The 23,146-nt window shown below is 38.8% G+C and overlaps 4 protein-coding genes across 5 annotated transcripts in view; all 4 read left to right on the forward strand.

The window, feature by feature from the left end:
* The window catches only part of LOC148941190 (uncharacterized), a 95,897-nt gene that overhangs the window by 3,052 nt on the left and 69,699 nt on the right, over nt 1–23,146 (forward strand). For both annotated transcript variants that reach the window (XM_089103881.1, XM_089103882.1), the window contains exon 2: nt 17,534–17,686. In XM_089103881.1, coding sequence (XP_088960007.1) covers nt 17,641–17,686 — 46 coding nt within the window. In that variant the 5' untranslated portion in view covers nt 17,534–17,640. The remainder of the gene's footprint in view (nt 1–17,533; nt 17,687–23,146) is intronic.
* On the forward strand, nt 10,297–10,890 carry LOC148941191 (protein CFDP2-like). Its single transcript, XM_089104112.1, has one exon. The coding sequence runs from the start codon at nt 10,297–10,299 to the stop codon at nt 10,888–10,890; it is 594 nt and encodes a 197-aa protein (XP_088960238.1).
* Nucleotides 10,932–11,795, forward strand: LOC148941192 (uncharacterized). Its single transcript, XM_089104113.1, has one exon. The coding sequence runs from the start codon at nt 10,932–10,934 to the stop codon at nt 11,793–11,795; it is 864 nt and encodes a 287-aa protein (XP_088960239.1).
* LOC148941193 (uncharacterized) lies at nt 12,773–13,114 on the forward strand. The gene has a single exon (XM_089104114.1). It carries the CDS (start codon nt 12,773–12,775, stop codon nt 13,112–13,114), a length of 342 nt encoding a protein of 113 aa, XP_088960240.1.

A 23,146-nucleotide genomic window follows, 5' to 3' on the forward strand; every position in this document is an offset into this window, starting at 1 on the left:
CCAAGATAGCCAAAAGTAGCTAAAGTAGGATTTTACCCTATCTTGAAATAGGGTTAGGTTAGGAAATGAAACTCTCATGAATGGGTTTACAGATTAAAGTTTGTCCTGGGAAGGTGTTTTGAAGTAGCCTACCTCCTCCCCTTCTCCCTCTAGAGGCCATTGACCTTTAGAATTTTTTGTCTCTTTTGAAAGTGAACACCAGTAGGTGCAGAGCTAGTTTAGTTTGCACCATTTGCCATCCCTAAAGGCTGGCTCTGCTAATAAGATAGGCTAGCTAAAACAAAGACATACCTCTAGAATCAGAATATCATCCTGAATAAAAATATGATGTTCATTTGTGTGAGAAATGAACTTAACTCCCCTCCTCCTTATTGTGCAAAGATATACCCTGTATTGTGTATGTTTTCTTAAAATTACAATTTCCAGCAACTTAAGGTTATGATGACCTGTAAATTTTGGGCTGATGATGGTTTAACAACCTCAGTTAATTTTCAAGTCCCCATTGAGCTTCCAGTCAACATTGGCCCAATCTTTGTTGACTCCAGCTTTGAGTGAGTCTACAGTGGCTGATAAGATGGCATTTTGATAGTTCATCACCAGATACCCCCCTCCAATGGTGTCATATAGTCAAGGCTATGTTAAAAAGGTACTGGTGCATTATATGGGCACTGTTATATACTAACAAGAGACAAAACCTGCCAAATGCTGTAGAGAAATGGAATGCATAGCATGGTTTTCATTGTGTTTATAATATTTAAACTGTTGTTTTGTGGGGTTTAGGGGGGGAAATGTACCTTGGTTAGGTTACATATTTAATATATGTTATGCTTTACCCCCTCCCCCCCACTCCCCGTAATGTGCAAATATAGCCCAAATTTATTTCTAAACTATTATATATGCATCCTGTTTTATTTCATTAGCATTAACCAAACTTGACTTCTTTAGTAGTGCCCACATAATGCACCAGTACATAAAAAGTTATATAGTAATCAATGAAAACTGATTCAATAAGAGATAGAAATTGCAAGGAAATTTAATTCATGTATGCTTACTGCCTATTATGTAGCATGAATTCCATCATATTTATGGTTAATATTTCATATAGTTTATGGCTATATGAGATTATTCAATGTAGGCTTGGGACAAATTTTCAAAATGGTAAAAAAAACCATAAGAATGAATGTATAGTTATTAATCTGAAAATTAGGCCTACCTTAAATTGCATTGTCCAGCAAAAAAAGGAAAAAAAAAACCTACAGAGCTGCTAATTAGTGATGATAAAGAACTATTTAATCAATTGTATCCTGCTCTGTCTTCCATGTCTTAATGGACCAATTCTTGTTGACAGCAATCTTAAAGTCATCAACAGATGGAGCAATTACAGCAGTATCAGGAAGATTGTCCCATTGGATAATCACTCTATTGGAGAAGTAGTGGTTGCAGATTCTGGTATCTGCCCTCTTCTGGGACAACTTCTTACTAAGCCCCCTTGTCCTGGAGGATTCATCAATCTGAAATAGATTTTGACCAGATGAGTCAGCATTCAAAAGTTTATAAGTCATTATGACATCCCATCTTTGATGCCTCTGCACCATTGTTGAGAGCTTCAGCCTATTCAATCGTGATGGATAGTCAAGATTCTTGCATCCATCAACAACTTTTGTTGCCTGTCTTTGGACATATTCTATTTTTGCTGATCACCCTTGTTCAGGGGTGTTGCAACACCCATCCCAAATTCTAGCAATGGCTGTACAAGACCCTTGTATAGTTTGGTCATAACTTTAGATGATCTGCTGCATACAGTATGCTTGATCATGCCAAGGGTGTGGAATGCTTTGGCAACTTCTGTCTGTGCATGCTTGTTAAATTTTAGTTCCTCATCAACAACAAGTCCCAAATCTCTCCCTTGTGCCAAAGACTCAATCAATTGTCTTTAACCATCTCCTCCTATCATATGGTACTGCCACCTTATGTTCTTTCTTCTAAAGTGGATTGACTTGCACTTCTCATTTGAAATTCAAGTTTCCACTCACTGACCCTTATTGAAATCAAATTCAGCTCATCTTGTATGGAAGCTCTTGTAACTGATGACTCTGTGGAGCCAATTAGCTTTGAATCATCAGCATAAAGGCTCATCTTATTTCTTACAGCCTCTGGAGCATCATTAATGAAACTATTGAACAATGTAGGTCCTAGAATTGTTCCCTGAGGCACACCACTGTCAACTTCTGAGAAGAATTCTTGCCCATTGTCTCCAAATACCTTGACTCTCTGCTTTCTTCCTGAAAAGAACTGTATCACCCATTCTACAGCCTCCAGATGAATACCAATAGCTTTTAGTTTTATCTTCAGTTAGCAATGACAGACTTTGTTGTATGCTTTGGCAAAATCTAAAAGGATCATGTCAAATGGAGTACTGAGATCTAGCAACTTAGTGATATAGTCATAAGCATCTATAAGTTTTGTCTCAACTGAGTGCCCAGATCTGAAGCCATGTTGGCTGTTTGTGAGCAGTTTTTTATTAAATAAATGTTTTGTAATTGTGGTACTCACAATTCCTTCAAGAATTTTACCAACTGATGAGGTAATGCTAATTGGTTGGTAATTGGTGACATTATTCCTACTTCCACCCCTGTGGACAGCTGTAATAGTTGTATTTTTCTAATCTTAAGGAACTACTTTGGTATCCAGACTTTTGGAACAGTTTTGTAAAGCAAGGGGCAAGCTCCAAATGGACCTCTTTTAAGGTCTGGGGATGAACTCTATCAGGGCCAACAGACTTATTTGGATTTAATCTTTTGAGCCTCAGTTCTATGTCCACAGGTTTGATGGTGATTACTTGCATAGGCTTCTCAATATTGTAATCCAACATTTCTGGCAATGGAGCATTATCTGGAGGTGTGAAAACTGACCTGAACTGCTTACTCAGGACTTCAGCAATATCCTCCAGGATTGGTTATACTATTCTTAATTTCCGAGAGTTCTGTTACTGAATATCTACCAGCCTTTTGAATTGAGGCATATTTCCAAAACTTCTTTGGATTAGTTTTTGAAGCTGATGCTAAGGAATCCTCATACTTGCTTGTAAGTTCTCTTGTAAGATGCTGAACTTTATTTTGTATCAGTTTAAAATTGTTATAATTTACCTGTGTTGGAGTGTCCTTGTACTTTCTCTAGAGTTTCTTTTTCTTTTGGATTGCTTGTCTGATTTCTTGTATCATGTAAGGGAGCGTTCTTTGTCTCTGTTTCCGAGCTGTTGTTGTATATTTTGCAGTTGTCTGCACAAGCTGTCTTTTCATATCAAGTCAAGCTTCCTCTATATTTTTTATTTTCAACAAAGTACGAGTCTTGGTTAGCTAAATTTGGCCTGACCTTGTTGTAATTTGTAAACACATGCTTTAGTTAACAAGTAATGGCTGTATGTTCACTTGCCCCAAAAGGCAGATTTGGGTCAACCCTTTGGATTGCTTCCTCATCTTTAACAAATAGGAGATCCAGGAGAGTTGGGTACTGGCCCCCTTGGCGCCTAGTTGGGAAATCAGTAGCCTTATATAATGAATGCTCATGTATGCACTCAAGGAATGGGTCAGTCTGATTGTAATAATTACCTTTGGCAACTTAGCCATCAACCCATAAAATTTGGGGCGGGTTTAAGTCTCCAACAATTAATACATTTTGAGAAGAATAACTCATCACTGAATTTATAGCATTTGCAATTGCAAGATGAAAACTTTTCTGACAGGGGGAGCTTGGGCCTCTATAAATACATCCTGTAATTGAAGGATGACTCTTTTGCTCAATCTTTATCTATTCCTGTTCTACCCACGGTCTATAAAGAGAATCAAGTTTAAGGATTCCTACATTCAGGGTTGATGTGATGTACAAGACAATTCTTCTTCCTTCAGGAACTGTTGTAAACCCAGGGATCTGGATTTGTGCATCAGTAAGTGACACCAAAGTGTTCTTTGGTCTAACTTCAGTAAAAGTAAACACACTGTCTTCAGGCCTGGTTGAAATCACAGCCTTAATTTCATCTATTTTGGTGGTGATGCATTCTACATTACTGTAAAGCACTAACAATCCATATTTGTGCTCAATATAGCCATCATTAAAGCCGTTTAGCTCTGACTGACAAGATTGGGAAGAAGAGCTACTTGAACGTTTTCTGCTTCTAACACTTGATATGTCACTGGCAAATGACTCATCATCATCTGTTGTAAATGTGGGGCTTAAATTTAACATGTTTAAACTATAATCTCTAAATATTACTGTTTACATGATTTTGACTAGCAGCAATTTTATCCACATCTCCATTACCTGCAACCCTGGGGAGCCTGCAGGCTGTTGAGTTTTTTGGGACAATGTTGGTGCCTTTATTCACTAGCTTAATTTTACCACCTGCTTGTCCTTTCTTCAGTTCCTCATATAACTTCTGTCTTTTGTCTTGGTCATTTTTTGATACATTATTTCTGAACTGTACTTTCCCTTTTGTCTCCAATGATTTCTGGAGAATCAATTTTTTGGTCTTGAAGTCATGGAAAGGGAACATAATTAGGGGTGGGCGCAGAGGGTTTGGGTTCCAGAACCCTTTGGATTCACTAGATTGTGGACATTTGATATAGGAACACTAGGTAGATTGTGATTGTTAGCTAGGTATTTATGGACAAACTTTGCATCATGTTTTTGGGTATTAACTCCAAAGACCACTATATTTTGTCTTCTTTTTTGTCCATCATGGTCTTCAAAGATTAGAATTTTTACCTGGCTTTCAAATTTTTCATGTGTGCTTCCCCCAGAGCAGTTGCCTCAGCTGTAACTAGATCTTTCAGCACTTACTTGTCTGTGACAGCACCTGATGACCTCTCCAGAGAGCAGACTCTTTCTTCAAGGGTTTAAATTTGGTGTCAATTTCAGCTTCCATTTCAGCTTATAAATTGGAAAAAGAGTCATTAACTTCTTCTTTTTTTTTTTTAAATCCAGGTTCTTAATTGTGTTATCAAGGCTAGTCAGTGAGTTCTTCATAACTCACTGAACTCAGTGAGTTCAGTCAAGGTCAAGCATTCATGCAGTTAACACCTGCTATTTTCTGAGAGGATTATCTGTAAAAAAAGTGGTTTTTGGTTATATTGACTGTCAGGCTGTGTGATTGAACTATTTGTACTATTTCATTTGGATTGGATTATTTCATTTGGATAATTAGAAGGCGTTTATTGGAAAGTGGGGGGACTTAAAAAAGCCCCCCTTGCGGGTAAGTCTTTGTTTTGCAACTCTACATTGAGATTTGATTACACTTGGACCTACGATGGCGGAAAGTGAAAAAATTATTTTGAATCCGTTACTGAATTGTGTTACAAGAGCACTTACAAATGGAATAAAATTGGACTGTATTGTAAAAGCTATTGTAAAGTTGAATATTACGAATCGTCTTGTGACCTATTCTAAAGATGAAGACAATATCATTGAAATGTGCAAACTTCTAGTAGCAGCTGCGAAAAATAATGTCAGCATGCCAAAATTTGTCATCTTTAACCCCTGCTCGGTTCCGGTCATCAGAGATGCGGTGAATGCAACAGTTACTGCCAAAGTGAATGAACTCTCTCAGAAGCTTGATAGTTTTTTAGCTACCCTGTCCGCTCCAGCCGTCAATATTTTCACAAGCAGTCGTAGCGCACCTGAAATGTCCAAGCCCAAAGATCCTTCCTATTCTGTTGTCTTGAAAAATCCCCCCAAGGAACGCAATGACCCAAATGACCGGAAAGCTTTCACAGACAGTTTCTGTGAAAATGCAAATGACATTAGCGAACTTTGCAAATCTGCAAACGAATGGAAGCTTATGGTCAGGTCAAAAGCTGCAGCAGCGAAAATCGTTGAGAAAGCAAAATCTTCCAAGCCTGATCTCAAAATTGTTGTTCGAGAACCCCTGTACATAGCTGTGCTTCGAAATGTCCCTGAGGATATAAACTGTGAAGGACTAAAAAATCTAATCCCAAATAGTACAAAGACTGAACAATGCAGAAAATCCCGTTCTTTCAAAGTGTATTTTGACACTACCAGTGAGCTCCAACAATTTCTGAGTGGTTTGGTGATTATTGGCTACAAGCATCTACCTGCTGATCCGTTTAAGTTCTTGCCAAGACGATGCTATAACTGTCACAAAATCGGTCACCTTGCTTCCCAGTGTACGGCTTAACCTGTATGCTCTAGATGTGCCTCAAATGAACAACGATCTACGCGGGATGAACCATGCAGACAGCCGACATTCTGCGTTGAATGCAAAATTGGCAGTCACATGTGTTACAGTGTAAAATGTCCTTCAAACAGTAATCCACAAAAGAAATGACATCTGAAGCTTCTGCAGTTAAATGCTTATCGTGGAACATTAATGGCTTGTTTGCGAATAAAGTTCCGATCTTAGATGTTATATTTGAGCAAAATGAAGTTGTCTGTTTACAAGAACATTTCGTCACAAGCCGCAGTAAAAGTATTCTTAGTTTTAATAGTTCAGTATCGATTTATTCAGTTTCAGCAAACCAGCTAAGTAGGAAAGGGCAACCCTCCGGTGGTATTGCCACTTTTGTTTGTTCTACTCTAAGATCTAGTGTATTTGAAGTCAATGATAATTTTCTAGCGATTCGTGTTGAGGGCTGTGTTTTTATTAATGTATATTTGCCTACAAGTTACCATGATGAGCGTTTGGAGCGTGCTTTTACTTATTCTAGTGATCAGTGTATTAACCATATTAGATCCTTAAGCCTTCAATGCATACTAGTTGGTGACTTCAATTGCGATTTGAATGAACCGCTCTTACCTAGGTCTTTACGTTCTATGTTGTTGCTTAGTATTTTTGGAGACCAGTTTGATCTCAAGTGCAAAGATTTAAATTTTACACACGTACACACCTCAATGTCTACATCAGATCTCGATCACATCGTTGCGTCCGCAAATCTCAGGAGGCGTAAAATTAACCCTGTTTTATTTCAAGAAGAAGCCGCCAGAGTCCTTAGTAAGATCCGTGTCCCTTTCCATCATCTCTCTAGATTAACTGCTCTTTTAAAGGAGGAAACACAACTGTCAGTTGATATATATTGCGCAGAAATAGGCCATGCCCTTCGCTGTGCTGAAAAAGCTACCATCCCTCTAAGTAGACCCCGTCATCCTACCCTTCCTTGCTGGTCTGAAAATCCAGATTTAGTGGATACCCATTCTAAGTCTAAATTTTGGCTTCAACTTTGGATTTCTTGTGGACGACCCCGTTCGGGGGTAGTCAATTCAATCCATCTGCTCACAAAAAGAAAATTCACGAAGGAGCTTAAAGCTCACAGAAAAAAGATGACTGATATCGAATCTACAAGGGCCAAAATTAATCCTTCTCTTCTTTGGCGTTTTCTGTCCTCTAAAAGCGATGATTCCTTGTACGCATCTGCTATCCCTGATTTTTGAATGGTACGCGTACTATGAGTCAGAATTTTTGCCTCCTGACCCAGCCCTCAACGAAAGATACAAAGCTGAGTTGGACGACTTCTTAGCTGGTTGTCCTAAGGGTTATTATGTTGTAACAGAGGGAGCTGTATGCAGGGCCATCTCTTGCCTAAAACCTAAACAATCTTTCGGGATTGATGAGATCAGCGCACTCCATCTAAAAAGTGGGGGACCCGCTCTCATTAGTCACGTAACTCTCCTGATGTAGATTATCCTCATTCAGGGTATTGTCCCAACCCCTTTCTCAATTGGAGATCTTACGTCAGCTCCTAAAAAAGGGAAATCCACCCTACAATGCTCCTCTTTCCGTCCAATCACGATTGCCACTTCTCTTTTCAAGTTATTTGAACTTTTATTCGTAGACGAGTTTGAGAAACTGTGTTGCTGTCCTCCAAGACAGTTCGGTTTCCAACGCGATATTGGTTGTGCTGAAGCGCTCTATGTCGTTGCATATGTACTCCTGGATGCACACAAATCAGGAGAAAGCCTAGCGATCAGTGGCTTAGACCTGCAGAGAGCGTTTGATTCAGTGATTCATGCGCTTATGTTGCTAAACTCAGCTAAAAGAGGAGTGAACTCAAATATCATTCGGGCTTTCCGTGATCTTTACTCTCGCCTTCGCGTGCGACTCAAGCTCCCTCCTGATAAAGGCCTGCCGCCAGCCCCACGGTCAGCTTTGATACCAGTCCGTAAAGGTGCCCGTCACGGGGCAATTTTATCCCCCAATTTCTTCAACAATTACAATATTGAGCCTCAAGACAGCTGTCCTTCATCATGCATTCTCAGTTCCATTGACATCTCCCTAGTATGCTATGCTAATGACAAGCTGACTTTCAGCCGGATGTTTAACCGCCTTTCAGAAATATTCTCATGTCTGCAGTCCAATTACGAGAAAGTCGGTCTGAGATTCAACTCCCAAAAGTCGAAAGTCTTGCTTTACAATTCGAAGAATGACCCTCCCACTAATGTCACAATAAGTGATTGCTCAGTAAAACCAGTTAATAAAACAGTATATCTGGGGCTACCAATAGGTACCTCATTACGGTATATCCGCTCCCTCCTGATCTCACAAGCTGAACGGTGGATTTCCAACTCCTATGCTATGATCGTTAAATCCACTCTGAGATTTAACCGTCCACTACTGGCAAGTATTTACAACGCTACCGCTCTGCCACATATATCATATGTGACCCCTCTCTGGAAATTATTGGCAAACTGTGAAAAGTCTAAAATCTGCTCTTTATTTTTCCGTTTTACCAAGTACCTACTAAAATTGCCACCTTGGACAAAAAATAGTTTTCTGATTCGGCGCTTCAACCTAGCGGACCCAAATCTAGCTGTTGAGACACTTATTAGCCGGCAAAAAACAAAACCAGCAATTCTAAAGCACGAGTGGGCAAGTCTGCTTGTTTAATTTTCCTTCTTTTTTTTTTTCTCTTTCATTCAGAAATTGTTGCCCTTGTTACTATTTTCGAAGAAGTTGTTGTTTCTGTTTTAATTTTTGAGAGAGAGAGAGAGATTTATTCTAAACAAATAAATGATTTAACATAAGTTTAGCGGACATCCCAAGAAGTTATCTTTGAGTATGTTATCTTTATGTTTCCTCTTTTTGTACTATTTTGTATACTATTTAAGAAGTTGTTGCTTTTGTTGTTATTTTTTAGTATGTTTTCTTTTTGTTTCCACTCCTCGCATTTTTTTAAGCTCTGTCATTGTACATTTATTGTATACGACGGGTTTTCAATATATTATTATTATTATTATTATTATTATTATTATTATTATTATTATTATTATTATTATTATTATGCTACTGTTTGCAATTTTTGCTATTTTAGAAGCATCTACACTACCCTTTGGGTTGCCCTTGCATGTTGGCATTTCCACTCACAGCCCATGCAACAAGTCATCTTTGTTAATATGATATATTCAGGCTCTGAAAGATCAAGACAATCTGCATGCAACCATTGCTCACATGCATCATAGTTCATTGTATTTGAGCTTACATTCAGATTATCTTCACATTCTGCACATTTGTCCATACCCTTTACTGGGCTAATATGTTTCTGTTTGCTTGCCATATCACAATAGCCTATAAGCAACTCTGATAATTTCTTAAACCACATTGGCCTGACATCACATAAAGAAAGAAAAACGAGCAAAAATGGGGTTTTTATGGGGTTTGTATCCGTCGATGGCAGTTCATATTTTTTTTTTGATTTTGTGCAAATCGCGGATATTGGCGAATAACTCGCTTTTATGGTTGTTAGGTAGTTAGTTTTAATTCTTTCAATTTTTGGCTTTTATTGATGCATATTTTGGTTTCGCGCTGAAGAACCGAGGCGTTTGTCCTCTCGAAATATTCGCTTTGTTTTTTCAGTATCTTCATTTGGCCTATAAAAACCCCATTTTTGCTCGTTTTTCTTTCTTTATATAAGCAACTCTAAATTCCAAAATAATGTTAATTCATTGTAGGCTAATGTAGGCTATTGGGGTCTTTGTAAGTTAACACAAGATTTAAATAATACTAGTTTAGAGGTTGGGGGAACATGATGGTCCCAAGTCTGTTAAATGAGGAGGGTTGGGCTGTGGGTTTGAAACCCACACCCGGGACCCTGAGGGGCAACCCTCAGTGGAAAAACACCTGCAACTGAAACGCCTACAACAGCTTTGGATGCATCACCTCCCCCAGATAACGACCTCCGCATGCCCCCGGAACCGATTTTTGACTGCGAACAAAAAAAACACCTAAAGATGGGTTTTTGGTATGTGAGAATGATGAACCAGATATCCAAGACAGAATAAGTTATTAAAGAGATGAGACAATACCTCATCGATATACTCGTTCTCACTGAAATAAGGTGGACTGGAAATGGATTAGAGGAATTTGATGATGGGTATGCTATGGCATTTAGTGGTCACCCTTCTGTCCACCGCGCTGGTATAGGAATTATGATGTCGCCACTTGCACTCAAAGGAATGGCGAACTGGACACCAGTTAGCGAACGTATATTGACAGCTCGTTTCGTATCTAATCATACAAAAATGACCATCATCGCCTGCTATGCTCCAACCAACAAAGCCGATGATGAGGAAAAAGATGCTTTCCACAACATGCTACAATCGGTCACCAAAGACGTTCCCAGGCATGATATAATCTGTGTTGTTGGCGATCTAAATGCTAAAGTCGGTGCAGATCGTCAGTACTGCCCTGAAATTCTGGGCCCACATGGGATTGGAGACATGAATGCAAACAGTGCACTCCTAATTGACTATCCCCTAAGTAACGACTTGGTGATAGGCGGCAGTATGTTCGAACATAAAACGATTCACAAGTACTCGTGGGTTTCCCTCGACGGCCGGACAAAAAACCAAATCGATCACGCTGGAGAAGTAGCCTGCTCGACGTGAGGGGCTTTCGAGGAGCGGACGTGAATTCTGATCACATCTTGATGATAGCCGAAGTAAGAATTAAACTGAAAGCTCAGAAACCGAAAACCAACGCCACAACACACAAACAGTTCAACACTGATAAGCTGAAAGATTGTGATATCCCCAGAAGCTTCTGCATATCACTACATAACAAATTTGAAGCGTTAAACCTGCTCGATGAAGCTGAAGACTCTAGTATTGAAAACATATGGACCTCAGTGAAAAGTGCATACCATGACGTCGCTAAGGCCAGCCTTGGCTTCAAGAAAAGAAAGAAAGAAAAATGGATATCGGACGACACCTGGAAATGTATCAGTAAACGCAAGGAAACCCGGACGCTTATCCTAAAAACGTTGAGCCCTCAACAAAAAGCCCAGTTACAGCTCCGTTACAAAGAAGAGGATAAGGCGGTTAAAAGAAGTGCAAGGAAAGACAAAAGAAACGTTATCGAGGAAAAAGCAGGACTTGCAGAAGAAGCTGCTAAGAAAGGAGACTCGAAAATGGTGTATCGACTAACGAATGAGATAGTCGGAAAGAAAACAATACGAACATCCCATGTAAAAGATGGAAATGAGAACGTAATCTCGGATCTACAGAAAGCTGAAGAGAGATGGGCCTCGCATTTCAAGAAAGTCCTAAATAGACCCAAACCTGACGGTCTAGAAGTAGTACCTGACAAACCGTTTTTACAAATTGACGTAAGGGCTGACCCCCCAAGCACTGAAGAAGTGACGACAGCTGTGAAAAAGCTGAAAAATGGACGGGCACCTGGAGTAGATGGGATCACGGAAGAGATGCTGAAGGCGTCCCTTCGTGCCTGCATAACCGTTTGGACTGCTCTCTTAGTGGCCATCCGGAATAGCGAAAAAGTTCCAAAAGACTGAACCAAAGGTATACTAGTAAAACTCTTCAAGAAAGGTAATGCGGTAGTCTGTGACAACTGGAGGGGCATCAACCTAACGTCTCTGCCTAGTAAAATACTAGCCACAGTCATACTAGAACGCCTAAGAACAGCCCTAGATTCACACCTCAGAAAAGAGCAACACGGGCTCCGACTTGGTAGGTCTTGCTCTGACCTTATTCTCATTCTAAGGCTGATGATGGAAGAGTCAAGAGAATGGAACAAAAAGATTTACCTGCTCTTCATTGATTTTGAAAAGGCGTTTGATTCTATTGACCGAGATACTCTATGGAAGATTCTAAATTATTACAGAGTACCTGATAAACTAGTCAAAATGATAATGGCACTTTATGAAGATAGTGAATGCTGCGTTCGCACAGAAAATGGGGACACGCGTTTCTTCAAGATAATTTCTGGAGTCAAACAAGGTTGTGTACTATCCCCGTTCCTGTTTGTCATTGTAATGGACTGTATTCTACGGCCGTCTTCAGGCTGTGGGGTGAAGATTAACAGCCGTCAGATCTCGGATCTGGACTTCGCAGATGACGTTGTTCTTCTCGAAGAAGCGAAACAGCGACTGCAGCTGCTACTCGACGCCATAGATGAAAAGGCCAGGAAAGTGAGACTTGCGGTGAATGTAACTAAGAAAAAGAGCATGGCCACATCTGACTCGCCACTGATACTAAAATGCAAAGGTAAAGCAATTGACCAGGTCAAAGAATCTAAGTATCTTGGGAGCTGGATTGAATATGATGGTGAAATAGCTAATGAAATTAAGAGGAGAATTGGACAGGCGACATCGGATTTTAATAATTTGAAACCAGTTTGGCGCAGTAGTAAATACTCTCTGCGCTTAAAGCTAAGACTCCTAAATGGCCATGTGATCTCCATTCTCCTCTATACTTGCGAATGCTGGAACTTAAACGTCCAATAGAGAAAAGTGTCCTAGTTTTTGAGAACATGTGCCTTAAAGGAATCCTGAACATATCGTGGCAGGAAAAGGTCACCAACATAGAAGTCCGTTGGCGAACCGGTCAGCCATTAGTAACTGACCTCTTGATGCGTAAGAGATGGACGTATCTTGGTCACGTCCTTCGTATGCTAGAGGATCAACTCCCAAAAACATTATATGAGTGGTGCCCCGAGGGCAGGCGGAAAAGAGGTCGACAAAGACACACCCTACGACGGCAGTACGACCGGGACCTGAGAAGTGCGGAGCTGTCTCTTCAACCACAGGGGGAGGATGTCACGGTTGCAGCTCAGTTCCGAGATGTCTGGCGAGGCTTCGTAGAAGCCCTATGAGCCATTCCTGGCTCTGGAGGATCTAAGGTCTAAGGTAAGTTTAAAAACAGGAAAGTCCATGTATACTTCTCCAAATAAATAAATGGTCCCAATTTCAAAAATTGAAAAACCTGCTGCCATATCACAAATTCAATAGTTGATATGATATCAATACTTTTGATACAATATGGATACTTTATACACTATCAATACTTTGATACAAATTCAATTCTTTTGATACAATATTGATACTTTGATACAATATTTATAATTTTGATACAATATAGATACTTTTGATATGAAGTTCCTTTGTTCACAGTTCACACTATTCCTTTAGGGATTCAAAGATACAATCAAATGACTTCAAACTCCAAATATATATAACATAACACTATGGTTAGCCCATTAAAATGTTACTTAGGATACCACAAAATTGATGAAAACATAAAAAATAAGGAGAAACGATTTTGTCTCACAAATTAGGGGCAGATATCCAGGGTTCAAATTTAAGTATAAACATGGGTTTGTTTACAAACAGTATATGAGTCAAAATGTCTCTTCTTTTGTTCCAGCACGTCTCTGTCTTGAAACCTGCTATTCTAGACCCTTGATGTAAAGATAGAATTTATTCATAATCAATTACACATTTAATGATACACCATACTTATCTCCCTTGTACCTCCTTGGTGTTTGAAGGTAAGGAAAGACATATAAGTCAGTTACTTGGAGAAAAAGTCACTTGCAGAGAACAGACTAGACAGAATGCATCTATTAAAATTAAATAAGGTAAATTGAGTCCCAGGAATCTCCCACAGAGTAAAAACAAATACCGTAATTAACTTTTCAGTTTTTTGGTACTATTTTTAGAAAAGCCTAGAAGCTATAAAGAAAACTTCCAAGCTGTAATTGCTGTTATACAGTTAAAATTTGACCTTATAGAAGAAGTAAAAGGAATTTGAGTATGATTTTTTTTATTCCAACATCGGTAATCATTTCAATCAGAGTTATAAGATGGGAGAATGCTTTGGGACTAGGGAGGTCACCCTAAATCTGAGAGAAGTAAAACAAGTGCACAAAAAACAAATAGTGACTTGAGATCAAATGCAGGGAAAACTCCTGAAAGAGGTCTCTAGCTTATTGTAAACCTTTGAAAGTGGTTTAAAAAGAGAAGAATAGGTTGACATCTAAACATTTGGGCTGTAAGAAACATCAAATTAAATCAAGGAGTGAAAAATAACTTTAAAATGATCTGGGAAAATTGTGTTAAAGCTTCTTTAAAATACAAATATTCCTGCAAACCTTCATAATAATGAAACCAATATGACAATTAAAGGACAGGTTTTCATCAATATCAATACCCTCAAAAGGCTAAGCCAATCATCAGATCTGCTAATGATTCTATTTGACTTGTTAATTTCAGATAACTGAGGATAAACCCTAGAATGACACAATAAAAAAAAATTGACCAGGAAAAACTTGGAGTATGATAATTAGCAGCCAACCATAAAATACAATCTCTCAAATAGATTTGCTAGTTTGGACTGAAGCTCCGATTCACAGCTCCCAAAAGTACCAGGTACCAAAATGAGACATCTTTGGCAACAAATTTTATGGATTAAAAGAATCAAATTTCATATGAATGTCTAGGAATATAACAGCAGGAATTAATCCTGAATCTAACGCCAAATGTATCAATTCAAACAGGTCAAACATGCATATTCAGTTGAGTTCTTCATTCAGAAACCATGCATAGACTTTAAGAAAAGCAATAAAGCTGGACATCATTGCCTTTTCCAAGAATTCACCAAATAGTCCAAAGATCATATAGCAGTGCTATCAGGACTGACACATCCTTAGAGCACATGGCAAGGGTTGTAAGCTATGCCTCATGAGCATATCAGGTTTTTATGGAAGTGATGCTTGTATAACATTTGGCAGAAGCTTATTTGATCAAAAATTAAGAGTTCTAGCTCCTTCTAAAGATTCAGAAACGATTGGAGGACAACCGGCTCCCCCATTCCTATGGCCTCTTTTCCTCAAATGTATCAGATCAAAAATTTTGAGAAAGATATTTTGTTCAAAATTGTCCAAATGTCAAATAACTATGGTTCTGAGTTCGATAACTCCCCCTCCCCTCTGGGAAGGAGTTATAAATTACGCTAGTTGCCCATTATTAACGTATCATTTTTCTGTGGAAGGCATGGCTGAAAAAATGTTTGGGGGAGGCTTATTCAATTGGAAATAAAAATTTCTTCATTCAGAAACTATGCATAGACTTTAAGAAAAGCAATAAGGCTGGACATCATAGCCTTTTCCAAGAATTCACCAAATAGTCCAAAGATCATATAGCAGTGCCATCAGGACTGACACATCCTTAGAGCACATGGCAAGGGTTGTAAGCTATGCCTCATGAGCATATCAGGTTTTTATGGAAGTGATCCTTGTATAACATTTTGCAGAAGCTTATTTGATCAAAAATTAAGAGTTCTAGCTCCTTCTAAAGATTCAGAAATGATTGGAGGACAACCGGCTCCCCCATTCCTATGGCCTCTTTTCCTCAAATGTATCGGATCAAAAATTTTGAGATAGACATTTTGTTCAAAATAGTCCAAATGTCAAATAACTATGGTTCTGAGTTCGATACCCCCCCCCCTCTGGGAAAGAGTTATAAATTACGCTAGTTGCCCATTATTAACGTATCAAGTTTTGTGGAAGGCATGGCTGAAAAAATGTTTGGGGGAGGCTTATTCAATTGGAAATAAAAATTTCGTTTGCCCTTTTTATGAGTTGAAATTGATTAGAAAGTTAACAGCCCCTGCCCCTCATGCGCATTTTCCTATTAAATTCCATTAAAATTTAGAAATAACTATTTTTTTGAAAATATTCCAAAATTCAAATAACTATAACTGAGTGGTGAGGTTGAAAAATCCTCTGTAGCCCCCAGGGCAACGTTCATTTGATTGAAAATTGAAACGTATAGTTCTTTTTTAATAGTCATAAGTTATCAAAAGGCAAGGATAAGACTTACCAAGATTTTACATTCCCTCCCCCCTTATACCAAAATAGCTTTCCTAGCTAAGTGGCTAGTGTTCTAGACTTGAAGCCGTGAGATCAGGGTGCCAAGTCTCGTGGTGTTGCTGGCTATTTGGCTTGTTACTGGCGTCAATTGTTTGACGTTGTAAGCTTAGCCAGGGTCAACCCAGCTCAAAATGTGTACCTGGAGAAATCGGGGGGAAAGCACGAAAAACGTTGGATGATTTGCTCCAACCCTACATTGCACCCCCAGCCAAAGGTGTCAAATCAGTAGATTGGTAGCTGTACTTCACAGACCATTGGTCAGCAAGCAAAAAAGTTTTTTTTATACAAAAATGAGACATCTTTTGCAACATAATTTTATGGATTGAAGAATTAAATTTTATTTGAATGTCCAGGAATATTATAGCAGGAATTAATCCTGAATGTAACACCAAATGTCCTAATTCAAACAGGTCACACATGCATATTCAGTTGAGTCTTCATTCAGAATTCAAACTGAAAAATACAAAGGGTATGCATGGAATTTAGGAAAGGAATAAAACAAGACATCATAGCTTTTTCAGAACTTCGCTACATACTTATATTATTGGTCCAAATTTATATCAGAAAGTCCACCTTTATTTAGAATTTCCCTTCCAGGGAAAAGATCTATGTTTCATTTACACATTGTAGAAATCTGTCTAGATTTAGCAACGCGTGCAGGATTCCGTCCGTTTTCGTCCTTGAAAAATTCTCTTACTTTCCACAACGATTTGGTCAAATCAGGATGGATTCTTGGCGAGGTTTTTAAATGAATTAAACTATGACTGCAGAACATCAACATATTTGTTGTTTCAGTCTGAATTTCTTTCTCTTTTTGTCTTCTGTGCCTTCTTCGCAATATAAGGACTAAAGCAAGAGTCAAATAAGCCAATATTCTTCTTCTAGAGCATTGTCCTCATCCACGCTGATGCATCCATCTGAAACTTTCGCCTTAAAACGTAACGTTTTCTGAGCCATCGTTCAAAAAGTTACGGCTGGATATCCGCATGCATTTCCGCAATGTGTAAAGGAACCATTAACAGTTCGATAATATGAAATAAGTTATGATGTTTGGATAATAGAAAGCCCACAGAAGAGTTTGCAGCATTAAAAGCAAGAGATTCATCAGATTTGGCAACTCTGTCTTGGGTCTAATCTTTCATTTCATTACAAAATTTTCTGGATTTTGAATAATTGTACTAGTTAGGGAACTTGTTATACTAAATTTAAGCCTTCTTTTGAATTATTGCTCTTGGGTTCTCTGATTATAGGCGAGGGAAGGCGAGAGGAATTAATAAAGGAGCAAAATAGTGTGGACCAGGTTTGCATAAACTTTTCTATACAGTTAAAGACAATATTTATTTTGAAGTCTTTAATTTACAGGAATTGCAGTTCATTGGTCTTTGAAAGAGGAACAGATTTTATTCGAGTTGATTGAGCCCTGGCATTTTTGAAAGAAGTGATTTTAAAATAGCTACACAATCCTAGAAATGACAGAAAACATCACATTCGTTGAGCTTCCACTAATTCAGGGAGGTAAGTCAAATTGTTTGTTTCCTTTTTGCTTTTCTTAGTTGTCTTAAATTTACTTGCTTTTAAATCTGTTTCTTTCAGATACATATCGTCTTCAAAGGTCTCATTTCAATTTTTTTTTTTGTATTTATTAAGTCTACAATAAATTTTTCTTTTGATTTTTAATGTGAAGCCATAATATTTTGAGTTTTGTTATTACAAAGATAATATTTTTTTCGTTATTTGCTAATTTAATTCAAATTTTGCCCATATATTTAATATTCACTTCCCAGTTGCCACTTTCAACATAACGCTATCATGTCATTGCTGGGGCTTCACTGTTGAGGTTGTGTTGGTTATGTATACAACTGTTGTTAGAGGTACAAAACAAACTTTCGTGAAAATAAAATGGTTTAATCCAAATCTGGTTCTTATTTGTTTTGATTTCATGTTTTTGTATTTTTCCCAGATTTATGATCACCTGCCTAAAAATGCGTTAATACAATCCCCAACCAAATCATTACATAGTATAAAATTGCACATTACCTTTATGCTGGGTTAAGTTAAGATGCATACTAATGACTTCTCCTTGTAGAAATTGAAAATGTTTGAAATTGAACATTAAGCATGGATCAACGTGTTTAATAAGTTAGAAAATACCATAAGCTGCAAGAAGCAGATAAGTGCTGATAGCTTTGAAATATGTCAAAATCAATGCATATCGGGAAATATGCAACAGCTGAAACATGCTGTGAAAAAAAAAAACAAATCTGCACTTATAGCCCATCATACTTTCATAAAAGACAAATACAAAGAACAGGGTTCGGACTCGCCAATAAATTCCTATATTTTAATGCACTCCTATAAAATGCCTGTGTTTTGGCTAAAATCCTATTATTCCTATATTTTTGGCTGAAGATCACCAAGAACATTGCTCATTATTTGCAATTTTCACTGCTCGTTAAGTAAGCCAAGATGTGCTTTTCTTTGCTTTTGACTCTGCTGGTAGACTGTGCTGTCTTTCGGTGAAGATCAATATTTAATTACAACTGTTGAGCTGTTTGAACTTAACTAATGCTTTGTGAGTTTGTTTAACTAATGCTTTGTTTAACTAATGCTTTGTGATTAGTAAGCTGCTTCTGCCTGGGCTATGCTGTTGTGTTGACTTAGTAGCCTATAATTGTTTTTTGTCATCTTGGGCCTGTCCGAAATGAGCGAAGATCGGTATATAGGCTAACAGTCTCTGCTTAATGAGACTGTGAGTTCTTGCGACTTATGCGTTTCCTGGCTGAACGCTATAAAAGGCTGATGCAAATACAGCCCAGTTTTGGACATATCCACATTTTTCTTTTTATGGCCTTTTAATCGCGGGATACTGTTTTGCAGGTGATGCTTGGTAATTAAGTATGGGGCATACCAAGTTCAATAGTTTATGGCTTGCTAAGACGGACTGTTGGGGTAGAAAGATTGCTGAATGGTGTAAGACTGGGAACGACCAGTCCTCATTCTTTTGCAAACTCTGCTTGAAAAATCTTGGTTGCACAGCTGGGGTTGCTCAGCTAAACCAACGCGTGTGATCTGCAGAACACAAAGCCGCAGTTACTGCTCAACTACATCCACTACAGCTTCACCTGACCGGACAATCTCAAGTCGATGAAACAACCAAGGATAAACAATTAGTTGGTACAAACGCGTTTTGTGAGTGTGATGCCGCTTATAAAGCTGAGTTAACGTGGGCACTTTCAGACGGTACAGAGTTCCATGTCTGCTAACTCTTCAGTCCATATTGTCGCAACCTTCCATGCAATGTTCCCCGGTAAGATCCCCGACGGAATGTCCCTATGTGCGAAAGAAACTCACGTATCTTATCACCGATGCGCTGCATCCTTACTGTAAGCAAAGGCTTGTGAAGGACATTCAGTCATATTTTGTACTAGAATATGACAAGGCAACCAACAACGCTGCTATGAAAGAGTTACAGATGCATGTTCGATATTTGTCCTCATACAGAAACGAAATCGAGAGCAGACATTTATGCACAAGTTTTATGGGCCATGCGACAAGTGATGACCTGTATAGGAAGATCATGTCAGCCATTGAGCAGAATCAGCTGCCACTTGAAAAACTGATCACGCTTGGACCAAGTGATGGACCAAACTTCAACAAAAGCGTTTGGAACAAGTTCAATGCCGAAAAAAAGAAAGTGACGTGGAAGGGAATGTTGAAAATTGGTACTTGCAACATCCATATTATTCATAACACTTTCTTGAAAGGTCTTCAGGTGTTCGGAGAAGTAAGTTCCGACTTTGTTATTCTTGTGCATTCATTTATTGACGGCTGTCCTGCACGTTGTGAAGACTATCGAAAGTGCCAAAAGAAAGTGAGAGTGCCAGAGAGTGCTTTCATGAAGCATGTCCCAAGCCACTGGCTGACAATCAGACATGCCCTCGCTAGAGTCATGCACCAGTGGCCGGCAATCTTAGAGTACTTCCTGAACTTTGTGCCGAGAGAGAAAAAACTGAAGAATCTTCTGTCCACTCCCAAATTTCTGAAGATTGTGGCTTATATCAAAAGTGCAATGATGAAGGCCCAACTTGAGTTTGTTCTAGCCGCAGCAGATCTGTTCATGAGTTTCACCCAACTGTTCCAGAAAGAAGGGCCTCTCATTCATGTTCTGCACTCAGAGATCAAAAGACTAGTTTTGACGCTACGTGGATGGGTCTTTACTCCAGATTTCGTGACCGAGACGGAAAATTTCTCACCAGAAATATTGAACCTTGCTGAAAAATTTGCAGAAAAGCCCATAGTTTCAGAAAATGTGGAACGAGCTTTCGGTCAGAAAGCAGCACTGAAAGACAAGACCATTTTCTATGTATTCGCCTTATTTTGAACAAATGTCCTCTGGAAAAGGATGGTTTTCTAGAGGCTTTACGCTGTTTGAGTCCGAACAAGATGAAAGATTCAAGAAGCATTGCAGACATAGCGGTTGTGGCATGCGAGATAGCAATTGAAGTAAGCTCAGACCTCGCCCAGGCTGAGTGGCTGCTTTTGCGAACGGAAACTGGACCCCGCGAGGACATTACTCGGATAGATCATTTTTGGAGCCATTATTTTGGACTGGTGAATGAGCGCAGGGACAGCAGGTACGCGGAACTTACCAAGCTTATCAAAGTGGTGCTGACGTTGTCGCATGACAGCGCAGATGTTGAGCGTGGGTTCTCGGATTCTGGTAGGATTCTCGGTGAAGACCAGGCCTTGGTGTCTGAACGCGTTCTGGATGCGAGACTCATGGTATATGACACGTTGAAGCTTTATCGAGGAAAACCAGAACGGTTTGTTTTTACAAAAGAGCTGTTGAATCTTGCACGTTCCGCACAGTCTCGGTATCAACAATATCTGGATGAAAAGAAAAAAGAAGAGCTACCCGAGAAGGAGAAAGCAGCTTTTGAAGAGGACAGCAACTGGAAGTTGCAGGAGGTCCATAACAAAAAGAATGAAATAGAAGACCTGGAAAGTAAAAGGAAAAAACTTAGAGCATCAGAGCACGAAAAGAGAACAGTAGCAGATACTCTACTTCAGGAAGCGACCGGCAGAATGAAGAAGGCTGCCGAGTCCAAGAGTTCCATAGACATTGCCTTAGCTGTTTCTTTGCTCGAAGGAGCTGTGAAGTCCAGAACAAGTGAAAGAGAGCAGAAGGTGGAATCTGCGAGAATGGAGCAGTCTCTTGCAAAGAGAAAAACTGATCTCATATCGAAATTTATGCCCAAGAAGCAGCAAGAGTGATTCCAAATATTTTACCTGTATCAGTCAATCGTTGGCACAGTATGTGTATCTGATATTTTACTGTTTTTTACTATTTGTACCTTTTGTATTTGAAATAAAAAAAAATAAAAAAAATAAATAAATAAATGCAAAAACTCGGGAAATGACGAATTTATGTGACCAGGCATCCCACGCCATCTACCACAGATCTGATCCCAAGGACTTCCGAATCCTATATTTGGCCTATATTTGGGCCCGGGAAATCCTATAAAAATAGGACAGAGCCTATAATTTGAAACGAACCGACCTGTCCGAACCCTGAAAGAGCGTGCGTAAACTTTAAAAACATACAGGTCACACTTCAAGTATAAGAGAGTTCGGGAGGTAGTAACCAAGAACAATCTTAGATCTTGCATACTGCTAGATGAAAATGGCCCTCAGATATAAAGCACAGATTGCATTTGGTCATAGTGGCTGAAGTATTTCAAAGAAACACTTATTCCAGATATCTTTCCAAACCTTTAGGTGCTTGACCTGGTTTCTGTACTAGTATCAGACTCCAGATCACCTCTCCTTGGTTCAGAGGTGGAAGACACCATCAGAGCCCTGAAGAAAAATGAACCCTTGATCTGGACGGAATCCAAGCAGAATTACTGAAAGTCTGCTGTGAACCATTTATAGATTTTCCTCACAAGATTATATCTGCTGCCTGAGTGCACAGATGTTTCATGATTTCATGGTGCAAAACCATAATTGATCCATTTTGCAAAAAGGGGTCAAAGCAGCTATTCAATAATTCCTATTCTGTCTGCTTAACAAATCGGATAGAGAAAATCGTCACCCATATTATGCTCCAGATGATCGGGACGTTGTTTTCCTCAGTCATCTAAGAATACCAAGTAGGTTACTGGTCCAGTACATTGACTAAATTTTAACAGTTCAGTAGAAATTAGAAAAATATCTGGTATTTGGCTGCAGCCTGTACCAATGCTTTATCACATTTAAACAGGCAATTGACTTAATTTAAAGAATGACCAGTGGTATATTTTCCTATACGGGATTCCACAAAACCTAGTTGATTGTATCAAAATATGTACTTTATATTTAGAAGTTGTGTCAAGACTAGTGAAGGTTTCAATGACAGCATTCAGATATCTCTAGGAATATTTCAAGGATGCCTGATTGTTCCATAGTTTTTAAGCTTTGTTTTCCCAATCTTCCTCTCCCTAGTGAATGAAATTAGCTTGTCTGACAGACAAGCTAGCCAACGCTGATAAAATTGATTAAACAGCTGATATGCTTGATTATATTTACGAGCCACAGCTAACAACGTCCTCAAAATGACAATCTCTTTTGAGATGACACTAAATGTATCCAAAACAAAGGCCATGAGCTGCTCACAAAAGCCAAAATATTTCATTAATTCAGACTTGAAACTAAATAGAGAAAGTATTATGTGGGCCAATGAGTTCCTCCATTTTGGTAGTCTGCTCACCATTAACAGCAACCACTAAAAAATATAAAACAATTTACTTGCTCTCATGAGTTCCAATTTTCAGATCTGTTATTCCTGCATAGTGTAGCAAGGGTTTATTGCGACAGCTTAAGTCTTGACTTTTCTATACCTTGATTACCCCCATCAAAAATACTGTTGTGAAATTTAGGTCCTTAAAACAGAAGGGCAGTTTTGAGTCAGAGCTTTTGAAACTCAATGCCTCCGCT

The sequence above is a fragment of the Artemia sp. Qi Xiang Cuo genome, chromosome 18, assembly GCF_049724085.1.
Source record: "Artemia sp. Qi Xiang Cuo chromosome 18, ASM4972408v1, whole genome shotgun sequence".
Lineage (NCBI taxonomy): Eukaryota > Metazoa > Arthropoda > Branchiopoda > Anostraca > Artemiidae > Artemia > Artemia sp. Qi Xiang Cuo.